The sequence below is a fragment of the Camelina sativa genome, chromosome 12 (genome assembly GCF_000633955.1).
Source record: "Camelina sativa cultivar DH55 chromosome 12, Cs, whole genome shotgun sequence".
Taxonomy (NCBI): Eukaryota; Viridiplantae; Streptophyta; class Magnoliopsida; order Brassicales; family Brassicaceae; genus Camelina; species Camelina sativa.
In genome coordinates, this window is record NC_025696.1 from 6,137,757 (window position 1) to 6,158,467 (window position 20,711).

Here is a 20,711-nt window from a genome sequence, read left to right on the forward strand (position 1 = left end):
GTTTTAACGACATCGTTTGTAATACTCTCGAAATTGATTTGGTTCGGTTAAGCTTGGTTTATTGAAGAGGCGAAAGCGTGCAAATGATGAAGGGAATTCAATATAGCAGCATTTAACAAGGCAAGCATGTGCTAATGGTAGATGTTTAAACTTTATATGTTTTGTTAGAAGAAAGGTAAACGTTTTAACCGAAATTGAAAAGGGAGAATAAGAAAGATATGGATTGGGTTTGGGGTTTGATCGAGTATTTGGTTTTGGAATGGGGTATATGGATCTCCGTAGTTGTTCTCTCTGTCTCTATCATCTTGAGATATTTGTGGGTTTTCGGAAATTGTCCTAAAGCACAACCTCAACATTGTAAGAATATTTCTCTATATATTATATTAGTCATGATCTATAGTACAATGCTTATTGTTGTAAATTTATATGTATCATCCAAATTAAAGCAGTGGAACAATCCCAAGAATCAGCTCACTCGGAAGTGGCCGTCGGTGATTCGGTGGAGGAGCTTACAAGGAGAAGTATAGAAATAGGCGAACCTCCGCAATTGGCTACGAAGACTCATGTGGTTGCGAAGGTAAATTCCGTTGTTGCGAAGGTGAAGCTAAAAAAGTTTTGGTGTTTCTGTTAACAACGAGCATGACTTGACTTGTCGAATGATTTGACGAAAGAATACATATAAACCTTGGTCGTATGTTACGGGAATAAACTATTCATATATGTTCCGATCAATAATCTATTTTGGTTGTGTTTTTGAATATAGAACGATGAGTATTGTTTTATATTGTCTAAATCTTCGTTTCGTGCATACTTTTTTATCATATGTAAAGTCCAAAGATATTGGGACGGCAACATTTGATACTGATTGTGATTTATATTTGTCCTATGTATTGATTTTTTTAATGATCCTCCGTGCACTAACTCCTTTTATTTTATATATGAGGATGTCGTTTAACGTGGCTGGTTAGGAATACGTACATATTAACCTCATAGGGTCATAGTCCATATTTATGAATCGCCAAAATAATTTAAGACTGCATTCCAAATAACAACGTCTTGGATGTATGAGTAAATTCTTGAGAAAGACGTTGTTGACGCCTGCAATTTGCATATATATAATATGACCGGAATTAAATTGCACGAAACGTTATGGTTGGTCCGTGAACAACCTTGAGAGCGACATTGTATCTTATACGTACTATTATCTTCTCTACTTTTTGTTTCTCTTAACTTGTAAAATTTTGAGTGTTTGCGGATCCGCTAACATATCAAGTCTTAAAATTAATTAATCTTATTTATATAATTATATTTTGTGAAATTTTCCGAAGTTAGTTGTTACCTATGGATATATTAACAAATTCACCTATATAGATTCTTCTCATTAAGATAGGAAAATATGTACATATAGCAGCCATGTTTCATCAACATGTATTCAAGTATTCAACATTCAAATGAAAATATATCTAAGAAAAACTTGTAAATCACCGACTCACCGACACCGTCCCAACCCCAATATTTATACATGTATTCAAGTATTCTCAAATGTGGCCTTATGTTTTCTTTAGCAATTTAACCCGCACAAAATGCGTTGGCCACTAAACGCTCGGCTCGGATCATCTAACCCATCCGTCGTGGTACGGCGACTCTAACGTGTTAGCCATCTTCTTTTGCAGCTGAAGGTTCTTATATAAAACTTCTTTATAAACTCTTCCGCGGCTTTATCCACCACATGATCGTGATCTCCACCGTCTTCCAACGGGAACGGTGAATCCGTCACCCTAAGCTGTCTCACCGCCGGAGACATCATCAACGGTGACTCTCTGAGCGCTGCCGCCGCTCCCGTCTTCGTATCATTATCTCCCAACAGCTCAAAAACCTTCTTAACCGCTGCCTCCACCGCAGCGTCTTCGTTGTCATAACCGCCGTGGACGCGGCGTTTGCGTTTGCACATAAAGGCTAAAGGGTCGTAGTCACGGACCCGTGTGGAGGAGTTGACGTCAGAACCGCCGGTGGAGCTAGATCGGCGACGGAGGCTAGTGATGGCTTTGTTGCCTCTCTTAAGCATTAGGTTTAAGTCAAGCATGAGCTTGCTTTTGACTGTACCGGTTTTTAAAACGCAGAAGACGATGCGGACGATCTTCCAAAGCCTTTTGGCTGCGACTTGAGCGTTCTGTTCCATTTCCATGTATAAGCCTCTTTTTGGTGCAGAAGCTTCCATTTTTACTATATTTTCTTTTGGAGAGAATATGTTTTTTTTTTTGGTTCTTCTTCTTTTGCTTGTCGTCTCACTCTTGTAAGATTGGATTGTCATTGGAGGGAGTGAGTAGAGGGTATTTAAAGGATAAGGAAAATAATACATATGTAAAAGGATATTTTTAAAATAAAAAAAAATTTCTAAAGAGAACTAGCCTAAAACCACAACTTTAGGGAAAAAGATATTTCTTTCTTATTAAGAGGTTGGAGTAGTCGCCAACAAAGAAGACTTCTTTGTACGTATGGCAAAAAAGAAGAAGAGAAGAAGTCTTCTTTGTATGATTTAATTGCTTTATTTCTTCCTTTTTTTTTTATTTTTTNCCATTTTTTATATTAGAACTAAGCTATCCACAAATCATAACACATATATACATATCTAACCGTTAGATGATGGAAACGAAATTTAGAACAAAAGGAGCTTTAACTCTAGAGTAAGCAACCGAACTGTAGCCATGGTGGTTAGGATGTTTCAAAAGTGACTTATATAGAATAATGATAATAATCATATATATAGTGTAAGAATTAAGTAAACCAAATATCATTCGTGAGCTTGTCATGAGAGCCGAATTTGTCAGGCTGATTTACGGAGATTTCGACTTGCGGGTTAATGAGTTTTGCTTATGATAAAATAATATAATTTTACAGTTTTTGGTTCAGAATTAAAGAAAATATATCGTTTTCTCAAGATTTTTGTTTTATTACCACTAAGACTACTGTTAACAAATACAAATATTTAGTCAATAATTAGAAACCCACGTATAGTTCAAGAACTAGAAATGTTACGCGTTCGTACGAGTTAGATTTTTGAATTATGTATTGCAGTTCTAGACATGCAAGTCGATATGTCGAAATGGAATTTAACTGTTCAGCTTTGGTACCACTGATATAAGTTATAACATGGTCGGAAACCAATGAATATATATTCTTTATAGTATTAACACTTGCTTATATACAAGATGTATTTGCATGCTGTGTTTGAACTTAGGAATGTATATATATGATATAAAAGCCAAACATGTCACCTGGAGTTAACAAACAGAAAAAAAGAAAGTTAATGTGTCTTTCTTCATACATACGTTAATCATTTTGAAATTATAAATGTATAGATATATAATGTTTTGGTAACAGAAAAGCAAACATTTTGAAATATATATTAAGAAAAACTAAAAGATAACCTGATTTCACTAAGATACTCTAAAGATATTGCGATTATAACATCACGTCCAGATCAAATCAAATACAACATTAACTATGATTAGATTGTCCCTAAGTGTGTATATGTTCTTCAAGACTTTCTATAAACTAATTGGATATATTAGTTGAGTCATGTCTTAAAAGTTGATAGCAAATTTAGACCGTTGCCGTAGCCACTAAGGCGATCCAACAAATTCAAGGAAATGTCATCTTCGTACGTGGCGATTAACATTTACTTTGTTGTCGTTTAGAAATTTTTATACGTGTTACTTCACAACTGGACCCCCTCAGAAATTAATAATTTTAAAATAATATCTTATACCTTCAAATGGAATCTACACTAATAACCACAAGCTCTAACCAAAAGGCCTTTTAGTCTATTTTCAAAGTTTTTGATAAATCTACTAACGTTTTTTCTTCTTCCTTAATAAATCTACTAACGTTTGTTGGTCCATATCTTTTTTCATATAGAAGTTTGGGTCAGCTTTGCGAATGAATATAACTTCTACCGCAGAGTTCAAACTTCAANCGAATGAATATAATTTCTACCGCCCTCAAACTTCAAACTCATTACCTAGTGCATATATCTTCACATGGTAGAAAACAATCTTTCAAAAAAAGAAGAAATCAACAATTGACCAACACCTAAAACCATTTATGAACCAAGACTGTCGAAACCGAACTGAAGAGATATTTTTACTCTTCGTTCGGAGAGCAACACCTAAAAATTATGGTGCAAATAAAATTGAATAAGGCCGTCAAAGATTTGTACCACTTTTCATTTGTCCCGTTTTAGATTATGATATATCTAATCTAATGTCCTTGATTGATTAGTCAAGATAAAAATGGTACAACCTTAGCCATAAGTTCTATAACAGTTAAAAAATTTCGATCACACACGATATAATGAATAGTCTCATGACATGCTATATTCCATTTGTAAAAAGTCACCTTGAAAAATGTCATCTAAATATATTCAGTATGAAATACCTAGGTCTTCGAACAATAATCTAGGCGTTTTGCTTTCTATCTTACTGTGAAACTTTTTCCTAGACCCATGAATTTTGCTTTAGGTGATAGTACTACGTACTACCATAGTAGCCAGTAGCCACAAAACTGAATCGAAAACGACATCCCGTGTGCGTCGGGAGGGACGAATATTACGTGGAAGGGACATGCAGTTTTTAACTATAAAACTAATTATTGGCGAAAACGACACTCCAATTCCATTTGGACCATTTCCTTCACAAAACCATTTTTCTAACCATATACATAATCTATATCTGATCACATCCATAAGGCTAAATAAATTTCTAACTTGCTATTTTTTTTTCTATAATCCTTGGTTTGAAAACTAGTCTTTGCTAGTTTTCTTTTTATCAAAAAGAGAAAACCATGCACTCTTTGTTTTTTATTAATTTTGTTTTAATTTGTACGTTTTAAAACTTTAATTATTATGTTATTAATCATTACTATTATTTTAATAATGTTTCATTTTCGGAGTTTTCATAAAAGGAGCTTTAGAAATGGGCCATGAACATTAGAGCTTAGACGTGAAGGCATCTAAGCCAATTATAGCCACCTGTGCGTGTCCATTAACTAAGCTATTAATATGGAAATTCCATAAGCTATTTATGTATATATCATGATTTGTGGTATATGATATATAATTTATTTCTTATCTGAAAGTATTGTAGTCTTTAAATTAAACGTTGAGTTCTTTGCTTTTGTTCTCTTTTATTGTTGGTCTGCTTTTATTGGGTGGAAAGATTCTGTATTTTCTGTGAAGTAATGGTGTTTTAAATTTTGTCATCGTTCTACATAATAATGTTATCTATTTGATCAATATAATAATTTGTTGTTGGATCGGGTGTTATGGATAAATCCCATTATCCACTATATTATGTTCCTCAATAATATGATCCACAAAAGAGAAAGTATATATCAATCATATATAGACTATAGTATATGTTTTTTTTTTTGGTATATAATGTTTTGGTTTTTCAATTCGACTTTTCTTTGTTAATTAGTTCAATTCCACATAAACTGGTTTCAAATGTAAGTCAAGTTAAGGCATGAACCACACTAATTGCAGTCGAAAAGTGCAACTGCTGCAACGTTAATACGTTATCTTAAGATAAGCGCGTTATTGATTGGAGACCAAGGTTTTTTGTTTGGTTTCGCTATGGGCCAACTTTGTTGTAATGGGCTTTTCTTTTTTAACTTTTCAATTAAATGTTAACTTCGTTGTTCAAAGTCAAAACAGTTTTTGAATCGACTGCACGTTTACGAGAAAATGCTACACCAAATTAACATGAAAATAGAGATAACATCGGTAATTACATTTCATGCCAGTTTGACCATTAGTTTGCGATGTTACACTTGTGAATTGTGATATAAATAATACAACCCCTTATCGGTTTACTTCACGATTCACACCATAATTCCATAATCAACGTCCAAAGCTTTAGTTTCCAAACCAAAAAATCAAGCCATGGACGTGAAGAACTCCAAACCTGATGCAGCCAAGAGTTTCGGTACGAGCGGCGGAAACGGTGGTTCCGGTAGCATTTCCGATGTGGGTAAAACGATGGTTGCACCTGGATCTGGTGGAGATCAGCACATCTTGAGGGATGCTTTTGAAAAAGATCCTAAGAAGTTCTTTGGTGATCTTCACGCCAAAGACAAGAAGTGAATCATCATTTAATTAAAGAATAAAATGATCAAAGTGATAATATTTTGTTTCTTATTTTCTTTGTTACTGAGATCCTCCTCCAGTTCACCTATGAAGTGACGTACAATAATATAATTCCCAATTTCTGAACTGTTTTTGCTTCTTTTATTTTATTTTTATATGGTGGGTTTCTTTTATTCAGGTTAATTATTATAATTACGATCTTACATAAATTAAGATCTACGCATGAAAATGGCGAATGAAGAAACCTCGTAACTTAAATCGATATTTTCACCATATTTTCGTGCATTCTTTTTTCTTTTTAATGTTTTGTTGTATATATCCACATTCCACAAAATAGACATATTAATTATAGTTGTAGAGTATAATAGCAAAACAACGATACAAACCACGTGGAAGTAATTAGAATAAGTACTTAACCACATATTACAATTAACCGGTAAACAAAAACACAAACAGTATCCTAAGAAGAACGTAAATTGATCACTTGGTCATATCATCTGATTAACATATCAAATGATGAAACGCCAAACGCAAATTCTCTAGCATATTTTTTAAACGAAGTACTTGACTTGTATAGCATCATGAGCAATCAGCCTTGGAAACTCAATTTGTTGTCTTCTCAGTAGACTGACTGCTCGTGATGTTATATCAAATTTTTGGAATTCCACGTGGCATGATTTCATTGGCTCAATGGAAACCGGCGGAGCCGAGTGCTGGAGCCCAATAGTCGGCACCGTTGTCGCTGCCTACTTGGAGTGTGCATGAGATTGGAACAAGACATAAACCTCGACTTCTCAGATCTTTCTTAGGTTCTTCATTTGCATTTTGATTGTCCGTTGACGAAGACGAAGCTCCTATTCTCTTCATGCACTGATCATTCACCAGCTAAAACCATGTCACAAAAATATAAAAGAAGTCACTTAAGATGTGTAGCATTGATTATAACAGAGTTAACACATATTTTAACACCCTGACTCATATAAAAAGGTTCCGTGTATACACTATTAATCATATTATACAGAAAATACAGTGAGATAGTGCTAATTAGTAATAAAGAGAAAATATTTCATTGAAGTTTTCCTGAGAAAAAGCATATATAAAAGACCGCCAAAGGAATTTGAAATGCACTTATATGACGAAAACAATTAAACAAATAAGGAGGAAAAGTTAAATATTTAAATAAATTTAGTGACTTTGTTGGTTTTAACGAACTTTGTTGGTTATAATAATGTAAGGGAGGGTGAAAAAAAGCTGGCCACTGCATCTTTTAATATAATTCAACTTTACTTTAAAGAAAACAGTAGAAAAAGGAAAAAAGGGAAAAAAAATTTGGAAACTAAAGCTGTCCACATTTTAGATTTTGGATTCAATTGATCCAATAAAAAGTATAGTGATTATAATTATTAGGGCTGGGCAAAATAACCGATAACCAAATAACCGACCGAAACCGAACCGAAAAAAACTAAACCGAACCGAACCGAAATTCTTCAAATACCCGAATGGTTAGTAAAAATCTATATCCAAACTAACCGAAACCGAACCGAACCGAACCGACAATTAAATGGTTAACCGAAATATCCGAAAACCTAGAAGATATCAAATATTATATACTTAATATTATGCAAAACTATAAAATAAACTTAAAATATAAATTATTTCTAGATTCAAAACAATTAAATATTTTAAATAATCAATATATGTAAATGTTATTATTTTGAATTTACAAAGTTAAATACTATTTTGTAAAATTGAATCAATATTTTTCCCTTTTTTGTATTTTTGTTATTGTATATTTGGTTAATTTTGGTTATATTCGGTTAGTTTTGGTTATATTTGGTTTATTTGGTTAATGTTAATATAATTTATGTTAGTTATGGTTATTTATTTAAATAACCAAACCGAAACCGAACCGAAAGAAACCGAACCGAACTAAACCGAAATTTCATAAATATCCAAATGGTTACTATATTACTATATCCAAAATAACCGAAACCGAATACAACCGAACCGAAACCGAATGGTTAACCGAATGCCCAGGCCTAATAATTATGTTGACCCAAAATAAATTGACGACGTACCTGACCAGGGTCCTCAGGAAATATGCAACTCCTATCTCCTTGCAACTATTCATAAAAACCATAGTTTAAAAGAGAATTAGTATAGTAAATGAGAAAATTTAGTATAGTGTATACACTATATATAGCGTGATGATCTGTGTGTATATATCAGTATGTAAATGAAATTTGGTGCTTACATGTTGTTGGTGCCTCATATTTCCGGAGGCAGTCGTACCAAAGTAAGGATGACTCAGAGCCTGCGACAGTTGCAAAAACAACATAAATACTTTATATATAATCACATCAATCAAATATTACTTAACATGGAGAGAACAAAACTTTATACTAACTTTCTTATCTCTTTATAATATAATTTTGCTTTCACCATCATTATAATTTTCGTCGATCAATGAGTAGTATAATGGTGTTCATACACTGTAACTGTAACTAATAGTATATGCTAATCTATTGATATTACGTGGAGATTGATTTTCACCAATCAGGAAATTTACAGTCGGAGACCTGTTTACCAAAACTTTGTGATATAAAAGCAAATGGTTTTGAGATAGAAAGGTAAATTAGTAAATTAATCACTTGGATTTCTCTGACACATTGTAATTTCCTAGACGTTAATCATTTTAGCATTTTTAATTATTCTTTTACTGAAAGCAAAGTGAGAATATTGAGAGTTAGGAAAAGACGAGTCACACCTCAATTTGACTCTGAAGGAATCTAATGTATCCAATAGCTTCCGACAGGACTGAGGCTGTGTCAGTCTGCAAAAGATGGGTAAAAAGGGAAGAAAAATGATTTAGATTAACAAAAAATATCTCCAATATTGATGTTAAAAAGTTGATTTGATAAGGGAATATAAGACGGCCTTAATAAATGTATACTTTGTTAATTAAATTTATCTTTACCTTTCCAAATGGAGATACTAGCTGATGAAGCGCTGCGATTCGGCCTCCTAATTTCTCCTTTCTCACCTTTAATTATCACCATAGATTAATTAATACCATAAAGTAAAAGCTTTCTATATACAGTAGATGTGCATGTGTGGTTATATTTTTTTACTAATTACCATGCATAGAGGAAAACGTGCTTACTTAGTAAGTAGAAGTATTTAATAATATTGTACTTTCAATAATTAACATTATATCATCGAATCCAAAGTAATACGAGTCACTTCATTTCTACGTTTCAGTATGTCTATATTCTATAGATTTAATATATAATATCTAAGGAGAATGTTGAGACTGATTTCAGTTTGAATTTTATGAAAGAAAGAGAGAAAAGGAATAATGAAGAAGGAAGAAGAAGACAAAACAAGAGAGAACAAAAGAGTTACAAAACACAAAAACCACACAGCTTATTCTGTGCCCATTCTGTTTTGTTTGCTTCTTCTGTTCTCCTTTGTGTTTGTGTTTTTGTTTTGTTATTATGATGTCAGGGAGATAATTTATATACAGAGAAAACGTTATGTAAGCTAACTAAAGTTTCATTGATATAATCAATTAGTTACCTTGAGGGTTGATTGTGACGAAGGAGAAGGTTGAAGCCTTGGCTTCTTATTAGTAGACCCACCAATGTCTACGCTGTTACACTTCATCACAAATATAGATAACAAACAAAAACAAAGATCAATTAGTCATTAATCAAAAAAATTCATAGCAAAACTTATTCTGTTTGCGTATTGAATTTAGATCCAAACCTTAAAATAAGACTTGGTTTGTCTTGTTCTTTTTAAATGACGTTTCTAGATTTCACTTTTTCATAGTATATGATGTGTTTACTAATTTGTATATAAATTAGATCTTATTTCCGAATTTTCTCTCACTATATAGCATTATATATTAATAGTTTTTTTTTTTTTTTCTGTAGTTCATGAAAATATCTAAGATATGTGGAAGAAGTGTTACCTCAGAGGCTCGATCCGGAGGAATGTGTCTCCCTTCGGACAAGTGAAGACCATTGTGATTGCTAGAGAAATCCAACATATTATTATTATTGTTGTTGTTGTTGTTGTTATCATCGTTACTATTGAGGCTTGTTGTGGTTGTTGTAACACAAGATTTGTTAGGAGGTGAGTTCGGCGAAGATATGACATAACCATTGTTGTTGTTAATGTTACTCTCTTGTTTGATGTCAACCGCCTCCATGGAAGCTTGTTGGTGGCTTAACACTTGTTCTTCCCAATTCTCCAGTCTCATCTTTCCTTGAAAACTATGGTGTTGTTGTTCATCATGATGATTATGATGGTTCATCATCTCCAATCTCTCTTCCTCTCCCATCATCAATCCACCCCTAAAGTTTACAAGAAAATATCCATAAATATTAGATTGATACTTAAAAATATACACACACACATATATATATATACGTATATATGTCATAACAAAAGAGTAATCAAGATTAGGTAGCAACACACGAGAAATAAGACCATGAAGTGAACTAGAACTCGAGTAACACAAGATCATGTCATGTGCCTAGAGAATATTTTTCATTTTGGAATATTTATAGAGGGGGAGAGAGAAAGAGAGAAGGAGAGTTACAAAAGCAGTTGGCTAAGGCTCCAAGACTCTGGAGGGAGATCATTGCTTTCAAGCCAAGAAGAGATGTTAGGGTTATTAGGCAAAGACGTTGAAGAAGATGAGGAAGAAGAAGTCGCCGGAGAGGGCAAGAAGTGCGGCAAAAGAGTCGGCATCATCCGTGGTCGCAGATAATTGTTGTTAGGATTCATATGTGGCGGCAACGGCGCCTGCTGATGACCTATCAACGGTGGTGGTGGCCTCATGCCGCCGCTTACGTTCCACCAATTAGGGTTTCCGGCCGCCATCAGCTGTTGAACCGGCGAACTCTCTAACACACCTCTATTCATCACCTTATCTCTCCTCTCTCTCTCTCTCTCTCTCTCTCTCCTAGATCTCTTTCTGTTTACTAATCAGAGAGGCTTTGGAAAAACTTGGAGAAGTGTTTGATTCTTTAACTTAAGTAGTTTTAGTTTTCTCGGAGAAGAGAAAGAGAAAGAAGACTCAAAAAACTAACTTAAATTTTTGATCTCATTTGATAACATGTGATGTTAATTTTTTTGGAATTTTTTTTTTTGTTATTTAATTTTGTCTTTTTCCTCTCTCTTTTTTTCGTTCCTTTAATTTCCTTTCTTTAAATTTATTTTATTTTATATATCATATATTTACTTTTTCCCCATGCTTTTTTCCATGCTTTAGCTTTATCTTAAAGTGGGGCAGAGAAAGGTGGTAGCTACTTTTATTATTTAAATTAATACATGGGTTGAAAAAAACAAGCAGAAAATTATTTTAATATCAAAGGAAAATAATTATTCGAATATTTTATATACGGTGTATAAAATTTTCGAATATATATAAATAATTTAATAAAGTTTTGGGTATATCACACAATTCACAAGTGTCTTGCATCTATGATCTATGCATCCGCCTTTTTCAGTTTTCATCGAATGTACAATTTAACTATATATCCTTTTCATCCATATGTTTTTTTCCTTTTCTTATCCATATGTTTTCATGTTTGAAACTTACTGATTTTTTTCTTTCTTTTCAACTACTAAGATTGCTTCTTTGTTCTAACAGTTACTGTTAAGGCTTTAAATGGTTGTACAGTATGCTCCAGAACAAACTAAAATTGGATTAGTCTGCATTAAATTTACCATTGACCATCGCATACCAGTATGCATTGTTGCATACTAAAAATTTACATACTAGTATACATTTGAGCGTACAACTCCATACCATTATAAATTCACTATTGGTCTGTATTTTTCATTCTACTCCTCAAAGCTCCATACTAATATAAACTCCATACTAATCTGCTCCACACCATAGTTCAATGTTTTGCATACCAAAATATTAATATGCATTGTACAGTTTACACCATACCTTATAATTATTCAAAGCCTAAGTAATTAGTTATAAATGGCGGCAATGATTATATTCTGGGCCAATACCAAGGTTTTAGTTTGTATAGTAGTATAGGGTACTAGCCGAGCTAACATGTTTTTCCTGATACGTAAACTATTACAAACTTTTAATAAAAGAACCACCGCGCGCATTGTCGTATTATATGCCATCTACTTATAAAACCACATTGCTAATTGATTTTTGTTTTGTTTTTGTATAAATGACAGAGACGACACAAATAATTTAGCGTATAGAACTGAACTTTTAAAAAACACTGAGGAAATATAAATTATTTCATTAACAACTAAAATAAAATAAAAATGGAAATAGAATCAAAATTGTATAATGCACTTATATTAATCAACTACATGTCTACATTTAATAAATCTCAAATATACTGGTTTCGCAGAGTCGTATAAATGTAAGAAAATTAAAGACAAGAAAGATTCTTCTATTTTATTTCAACGAAAGATTCTGTTTTTGCTGACTAATTAAAAAGTACTGAATTGTGTTGCGTAGGGTTTTCTGTAATTGTAACAATGGAAATACATCTAACGAACTCTGTATTTAACTAGTCTAATTCGTAAAAACGAGTCATAAAGTCGGTAAGCGTCTTTTTAACATCGGATGATCAAATTGCTCTCAACATTTTTCTTTAAAGTGTTACTATTTTTTTTGTGGTTGAAAGGTATAAGAACATCTATGTCTTGATATCATCTCATCGTGGAATAAAGTCACTGTGGATTTGTAATATTAATATATTAATTGCATTTTGAAAACGTATTCTCAAAAAAATATTGTCAGTTTCATTTTTTTAAAAGCATACTTAATTATTTTTAAAAACGTAAAGAAACATGTATGGTTTACAAAAGCTACATATAATAATTTTAAAAGACTATAATTACCTTTACTCATTTTTTTGTTTTTAATAATAAATAACAAAAATATTTCAAATCAGCAAAAATTTGAACTTTTCATTTTCCACTAAATTCAATCGCAAGAAGTAATTTTTATTTAACCCACTATATATGTTAAATATATATCTTTTTTTTTTTCCTTATAAATCAATGTACTAAAACATTATATAGTAGTATTTTTGGGATTGTGCGTTAACTTCAGAAAAAGTATATTGCGCGTAATTAAATATGTGCATATATAGTTGCGATTGTAATTGTGTGTATATTATAGACAATTATTCGTTCTTTATTTCACCTATTTAGAGTGGGGCAAACAAAAGCTGAATTTTTAAGTGTGGCTATATATATATGCACCACCAGTTTAATCGGAGGAGTTTTTTTATAAGAATTATTGAATGTTATAAAAATTGACAAAAATTTCTTTTTTGCCACTCACACAGCCACACACAAGATGACGAGGGCATTGTGTCATATGACGCATACAAAGTAGAACTTGCGTTTTAACTTCTAAGAGCATGAACGTGTTATAAAAATAGAAATCTAATTAATGATAATCCTAACTAATTTTTGTTTTTTAATGCCTACAAGGAAGAAGACCAACATCTCGAATGAATCAATGTCCTAGGGTTTGGAGATCCCTAATATTCTGTCTCCCAGTGATTTCAATTTCCAAGAAATCCTTGCATAGCCAGAAAAAAACAATACAAATATGCTTACTTATATACGTCGTCTCGTCTTCTGATACGGTTTTTAAAAAATATAATATGTGTAGTTTACAGCTACATAAATTGATGCGTATAAAGAACTCATAGCGTTTATTTTGCCTACTCTATATGAATAATCTAGCAGATAAAATCCTCATTTCCAGTTTGATACATACTTATATATAGGATCATGTACCATGGCTAATGGACACTTTTTCACTCTTAAATTATCTATCTAGTATAAATAATTTACAAATATTACACTAACAGGAGATTGGGTAAACGAAAAGATAAGTACATAATTTGGATAAAGTCGACTCATAGCTAATTTTAATCTTAGAATTCACATGGAGGTAATGAGTACATTCGTATTCTAACATTAACTATAGTTAATACTTACTCAAAACTAATGTAGGATTTGGATAAGGTTATTAAAAAAAAAGGGGTAGGATTTGGATACACTAAGTCTCTAATCTTGGCATTGACCCAAATCCAAGTTTTACAACAAGGAAACGGATTTGGATACTAAAAGTTTTACAACATGCGTTATTTTCTTACGATTTTTTTGGTAGCTAGATTAGCTCCATTTTGTTGCACTATTATTTCAAATGTGATTTAATACTTTTTACTATTTGAAATTGAGAACATACTTGATGGCCGACTAAATGACACCCTAATACACAACACACAAGAAATAAAAGGAATCGAACTCGGATATTGATTAATAACCCAACACATATATCACTCATAGACGGAATACATACATATTAACCTTTGAAACTATTTTTAAAAATAATTCGAAGGTTAAACAAGTGAAACAATCTATTGCGAACCTTATTAATTTGGTCCACAGTCAAATTGGTCCTTCCGATTCAAATAGGGTTTTCTTTTTAACACGCTTCCAAAATCTTTGTCGGAGAGGATATGTCGTTTCTTCCCATATTTATTCTCTTCCTTATTTAATGTTTTCTTAGTTCTTCTTCTTTTATTATTTAATGCTTGCAAACAAACACCTAGCAACAAATTCCTCTTTCTTGTCTTCCTCCATCTCCCCTATTTTATTTTGTATTCAAAATTATTTCCATACTCTTTAAATTTGAGCTCTAATTATTTATTACTATATATGTTCAAATTCGTATATTATATATTGTTGATAAAAGAAAACGAAAAAAAATATATATTTGATTATTTATGTATAGTCATTTATTTAAGAAGACTAAAATTGGAGGTAAATAACAGAATCTAATACGGTTAAATTTGATAGTAACGTGGGTTGATTGGATTATAATTTATAACTCGTAGCTATGGTTGTGATACCTTTTTTTTGGGCAAAGTGATATAGTACTTATGTACCACAAAAGTGAATGAATATATGAAAAAGTAACTAAAACAAAACTATATATACAGTCAAACATACACATATATATTAATATATATGTTATAAACTCTTTTACTTACGTAAGAGATTTTTGAGACGTTTTGTGGGATATGTACCCGTATGTCTTTGTAGTTTATGTATATAATTGAACGATCACAATCCACAAGAATTTTCAAAATTAGCTTCCATTTGTTTTGTAAAGTAAGCAATACTATACTTTCTGAGTAGAAGATAAAATCCGTCTACAGATAATTACAAAATGTACGTACGCAAAACAAAAGTAATGCAATCTTAATAAATTATATAGAGTTAAAGGTTTTATTATATATGTTTGTATTTCCTAAAAATAATTTTGTAAGAGTTTTTCTTATTTCAAAAGATTATTTTTCAATATAAATTTAATTAATTAATTAATGTTACTATTTTGTAAACTTCAAGAATTAATTCTGAGAATAATATAAAATTATATAAATTGCTATTGGTTCATAATTAATTAGTTATCTTTAGGTGATAAAATAATACTATAGCATTCATTTTTTTAATTTAGGGACACCTATATATAATATATATATATATATATATATTGATACATCTACACAACTTTGTGTTATTTATTTCAATAAATTGTAGTATCGACTTTAAATTTTGTATAAAGGTCGAGAAAACAAACTTTTCTTAGCAGAAACAATAATTTAAAAGAAGAGATAAACATTTTTAAAAGGAACGAGGCCGACACAATTGTCGTATTGGCACGACTTGTAATCCCCATTGAAGTATAAGCTGCCGTAATCGTTCGTGAATTTGTTTACGGATATGTGAATTTTAATATGCCGTCTACCATACATATATTGAAACTGTGCAAATGCTGTTTTTTAATTGCTCATCAAAGGCTGTTCGATCATTTGGATTCCACACAGACGTTAAATTTTTAGTCTTAGTCAAAAAAAAAAAAAAACCTAATCAAAGATTTATTCGTAATTTGTATCTAAAAGAAATAATCAAGTGATATTAAAAAATAAATCAATATCAAATGTGTTTATAAAGCAATTATATACGCTCTGTCATAATATAATGTGTTTACAAAGCAATCATATGTATTTTCATTTTCTCGTTTGTTTTAGATTAAATTTGTGATCTTAATCCTAACATCAATATGCTTCATTTGAAAAGACAAATCGAAACAACATTACTCGTTAATTACTACCATTTTTTACTTGGTTAATGATTGTAATAAGCCCATGGTAATAAGCATCTATGTCCGAATACAGTATATGTGTGACTTATCCATACATATAATTGAAATTGACAAAAGAATTTATTGGTAGACCATATCTCAGTGGCAATATGATAATTAAATAAAATCATCGATCAATCACTCTCAATAATTATTAATTAACTTAAAAATTACAGAATAATTGTGATTAAACTACAGATCCCAAAACCCCTAAAATCATGCCTTTTGTGTTTTTTTATTTGTTGTTTTGTCTTCTTATAATATGTGATTTATTTAATTAAATATTAAATGATTTCTTTTGCAGTTTTTTCTCCACTCATTGAACTCTAATTACTTTCCTCGCCTATAAAGCAAAGAGCCAAAGAAAACTGCTTTTGTGGATGGTAATTCACGGCTAAACAAATACTACTAATCAGTTACATCTTTATAAATTATAAGTCTATTGTTGCATTTATTTGATCCAAAAAAATTAGATATCTCATATCTGCAATAATGGTTAAAAATAACTTCAGATTTAAAATAAACTAAATTAAAAATACCATTATATTAGAAAGTCTTGGGTCTCTATCTCTATGTTACTCATTGCATTATATATTTACGTAATATCTATTTAAAAGATACATTATAAACGTATATATTTATTATTATTATGGAAAAATGAAAAAATAATTCTGAGGTTGTAAGTAAAATTTCATATAAACCTTTTTCGAATGAATGAAAATAGTTTTCTTTTCTTATAAAATAGAACAAATTGGGTATCTAAAATTTTGCACAGCAAAACAAATCACCAAATCATGATATATATACTGTATGTTTTACAATATGAATTGCACGCAATACAAAAAAAAAGGAAAATGAAAACATATATTGGATCTTTCCCACATCTTCCAAATGCGTTGAAAAAACAGACCAATCTATGGGTGTAGATGTTATTTTCACTATTTCTCAATAGTTTGTTGCAAAGACCATTCTTGTCTAGTTTTCGTTCATGCAAACTACGACTTCTTCATACAGTCATATATAGTCTAGTCTTCACTATAAGACCTCCATATCATCCTTAAAAGAATACGAGTATAAACATACTTACTTTATTACATGAACCATTACCATATATATATATATATATGTTTAACATTGATAACCAAACCAGTATAACCCTGATTCTTAGAAAAGTTATAAACTCATGATGATCCAAAGTTTAACAAGTTTTTGGTATGCGATGTCAAAAAGGAAAACGAAAAAGCACAAGTTTTTGATCACGTGATGAAACACGTGACTAGTAAAACCCGTGGATCGGAATGATATTTGGAACAGGCCATGTTAGAAAGCCCAATTATTTGATGACTACAAGACAAAACTGTATGAAATTCTGATTTGGGTCGGTGGCCCACATGGCCTGCACGTGCCAAAAGCCTGTTTCTCTCTCTCTCTCTCAGTCTAAAAACATTGTAAATATAGAAACTTTAAATTAATTACTTAGAAATTAATAATATTAATTTTAATCTAATAATTTGTGCTCACGCTTTTGACCAGGAATTGTTATTACCAAAATTTTAACTCTACATGAAAATATATTACTGATAAAAAATATTAGATATGTTATAAAATCAAAGATAACTGCATGATTTTCATAGCTTTTGATATATGTTCATCCACACAATCATTTTGATGTATTATTTTCAAATAATTCAGAAAATGAGCTCACCATAAGTATATCATCAGGTAAGGTTCAAAGAGCTGCATATCAAGTTCTTATTGAGAAAGGAGACATGCAATGGAAACGTTGCACGCAATACCTAGTAAAATTGCAGACTCTTAGTAAGAAATTAGTGTTGATAAATAATTTGCTAATTTAAAAAATTCTGGATTTAAAATTCGAGAAAGAATTAAGATTCACACGTGACACTGGGTGGGTCACACGTGAGAATGAATTTGATGAGAAAGTACAAAAGGGAGAAGACAAAGCGAGTCAGAGTCAACCTTAAAATTCATGTACGTAATAACCAATTGTTAGGAATAAAATGCTCTTCTTGAATATTATTACATCGAATCAAACTTGTCCACTAGCTTTCCTACTTCACTAAACAAACTTGATTTCAAGAAAGAAAAAAGAAAAAAAAAAAGCAATCAAACTCGATTTGTAAGTTGAATTGTTCATTCCTTTCCTATTTGGCTATTTCGTATCAAAAAGAGTAGTTTCCACTGATTATTGAAACTAAAAAAGGTCATGAGTTGTGCCCTATAGACTTTTAGTTCCCATAGTGGCATGACTTATCGATGATGGATTAAGTCCGATCAAGTCATTCTAGATTGACTTTTCCGATAATGTGGAACTATGGATTTGTATATACAAAAACCAACATAACAGAAAATTACATCGTTTATACATTACTTTATTTATGTTTTTTTTTTTAATGTTGATAACATATTGTTTACAATCAGGAATATGATTGATATATTATATATGAGTGTACTGAATTCAAATGTGACTTTGTGACTTTGAACCTGTAAAAAATCTGAGGAATATATACGGTTTGTCAAAGAAAAAAATATTTGAAGATATTTGGAATAGATGAAGTTAAAATCAGTCCAATCACCGTTAGAGCACATTTCAAGTTCGTAGCCACACCTGAAGATGTACACTTTGGTAGCATTATGTATTCCAAAATTACTTCAAGACATGACTTAGCTCATATTGTTGCGGTTGTAAGCATATTTAATTGTAAGTTTGTTCTTCTCTTGATCATTTGAAGGAAGTCAAGTGGATGCTAAGGTTCCAAGGATAAATTGCAGTAGCGGAGTGTGCTATACATACTGGTAGTTCTTATACAAGGTTAAAGGTTTCACAGTTTCATATTATGTTTCTATCATTGACAAAATAATTACGTATAATTTTGTAACTGATACGTATACCTATTTTTATCCAAATAAGAATAAGTTGGAATGGACTAATTCAACTAAAAATTAATTGTTACAATTTGGATAAAGATGCGCAAAGATTTATGTAAACAGAGTTAGGGACAGAGTCATCATCATGAGAAAACCAAGTCAAATTAAACTTCTATTAAGAGTCTAATTAATTAGATTTATTGCGACTAAAAGTTTGATTTGTATTGCTTTCAAATGCAATCTGCTTTTAGGATAGAGAAACAAAAGTTTAATTTAGCTTTCAAGTTGGTGTAACGTATAAGCTTCAACTTCACATTATTAGTGTTGCTAGTATATAATATATACTAGCATTTGATCCGCGCTACGCGCGGAAGTTAGATAAGGGCGTTATTTTTACTCTTTCCGTCTGCTTATGTTGTTTGTATGTTTTCTTTTGCTCTTTTGTTAATTTTTTTTTTCTGTACGTTTTTTTCAGCTAGTACAATGTAGTCAATTTTTTTATTCTTAATAAATTTAAATCAGCATGATCTTTTTTTGTTTTAAAAAAATATAGAATTAGAAGTTAAATTTGTATAGTAATAGTTGTTGTCTCACTTTACTCGTTACTTGTGCTTAATTAAAATTATTTTTCATTTTGTCGTTGGATTGTTATTTGGTATTATTATATGTGGTTGTAGGTAATCTTTTAATTATTTTATTATTTAATTAGTAACCTGTGCGAGTAGTTTTTTGTCAATAATTTTGTGTTTGTAGTGATAGGTTAGTGGTTTTGATTAAAAATGTTTACAAATCTCAGTTAATTACAATTCTGTTTTCATTGTTTTTTATTTCTTTTTGTGTTTCTGCCGTTTGGTCTTATTTTCTGTAAGCCTTAAAATTGTGTTGGCCTATTGGGTCTTTATTTTCTGTAAGCCATTGGGTTTTTTTCATTTTTTCTATCTACAGGACAGTAAGAGTTTTGAAACTATTTCTTTGATGCTTGTAATCCTTCTTCATTCATCCCTTTCATCGATGCACAATTTTTTTTTGGGGTGTATTTGGGTGTTTTTCTCTTTGCTTCGCATCTGTAGGGGGTAATTGGTTCTCCCCTGATGTTTTCGTTCCAATTAAGTGTTAATTGGTGTGCAAATCTGTTTTTTTTTATAAATTGTTTTCTTCCTTTCATTTCCTATTTAATTTATCCATTGTTTTTGAGATCTAAGTTTTAAGTTTTGTTTCGGTTGGCCCCATAGTGTGGTTTTCGATTGGATGTGAATGGTGTGTAGCAAAATTTAATTTTTGCTTCTATTATGCTTTTTAAAAAAATATTTTGGGGTGTATATTTTTGTGGCCGGTTTAGTAAGTCATTCAGTTTAAGTCTAATGTGAACAAAATCTGGAACTCGAATTTCAGCATCTTTTCCTTCAACTAACGGTGTATGTATCTCTTACATTTTCTTCTATTTGGTGATGG

The 20,711-nt window shown here is 31.1% G+C and overlaps 2 protein-coding genes across 3 annotated transcripts; both read right to left on the reverse strand.

Annotated features, from left to right (window-relative positions):
* Positions 1,349 to 2,424, reverse strand: LOC104730426. The gene has a single exon (XM_019233767.1). It carries the CDS (start codon positions 2,357 to 2,359, stop codon positions 1,646 to 1,648), a length of 714 nt encoding a protein of 237 aa, XP_019089312.1. The 5' UTR covers positions 2,360 to 2,424; the 3' UTR covers positions 1,349 to 1,645.
* LOC104730428 (transcription factor bHLH68) lies at positions 6,470 to 11,251 on the reverse strand. 2 transcript variants are annotated; one of them, XM_010449589.2, is made up of 8 exons: positions 10,755 to 11,251; positions 10,122 to 10,506; positions 9,725 to 9,805; positions 9,123 to 9,188; positions 8,913 to 8,978; positions 8,400 to 8,459; positions 8,224 to 8,268; positions 6,470 to 7,015 (listed from the first exon to the last, which is right to left on the reverse strand). In XM_010449589.2, exons 1-8 carry the CDS (start codon positions 11,078 to 11,080, stop codon positions 6,833 to 6,835), a joined length of 1,212 nt encoding a protein of 403 aa, XP_010447891.1. In that variant the 5' UTR covers positions 11,081 to 11,251; the 3' UTR covers positions 6,470 to 6,832. The 2 variants fall into 2 exon arrangements, with proteins under 2 accessions (XP_010447891.1, XP_010447890.1); XM_010449588.2 differs by having other exon boundaries at positions 6,470 to 7,030; positions 10,755 to 11,250.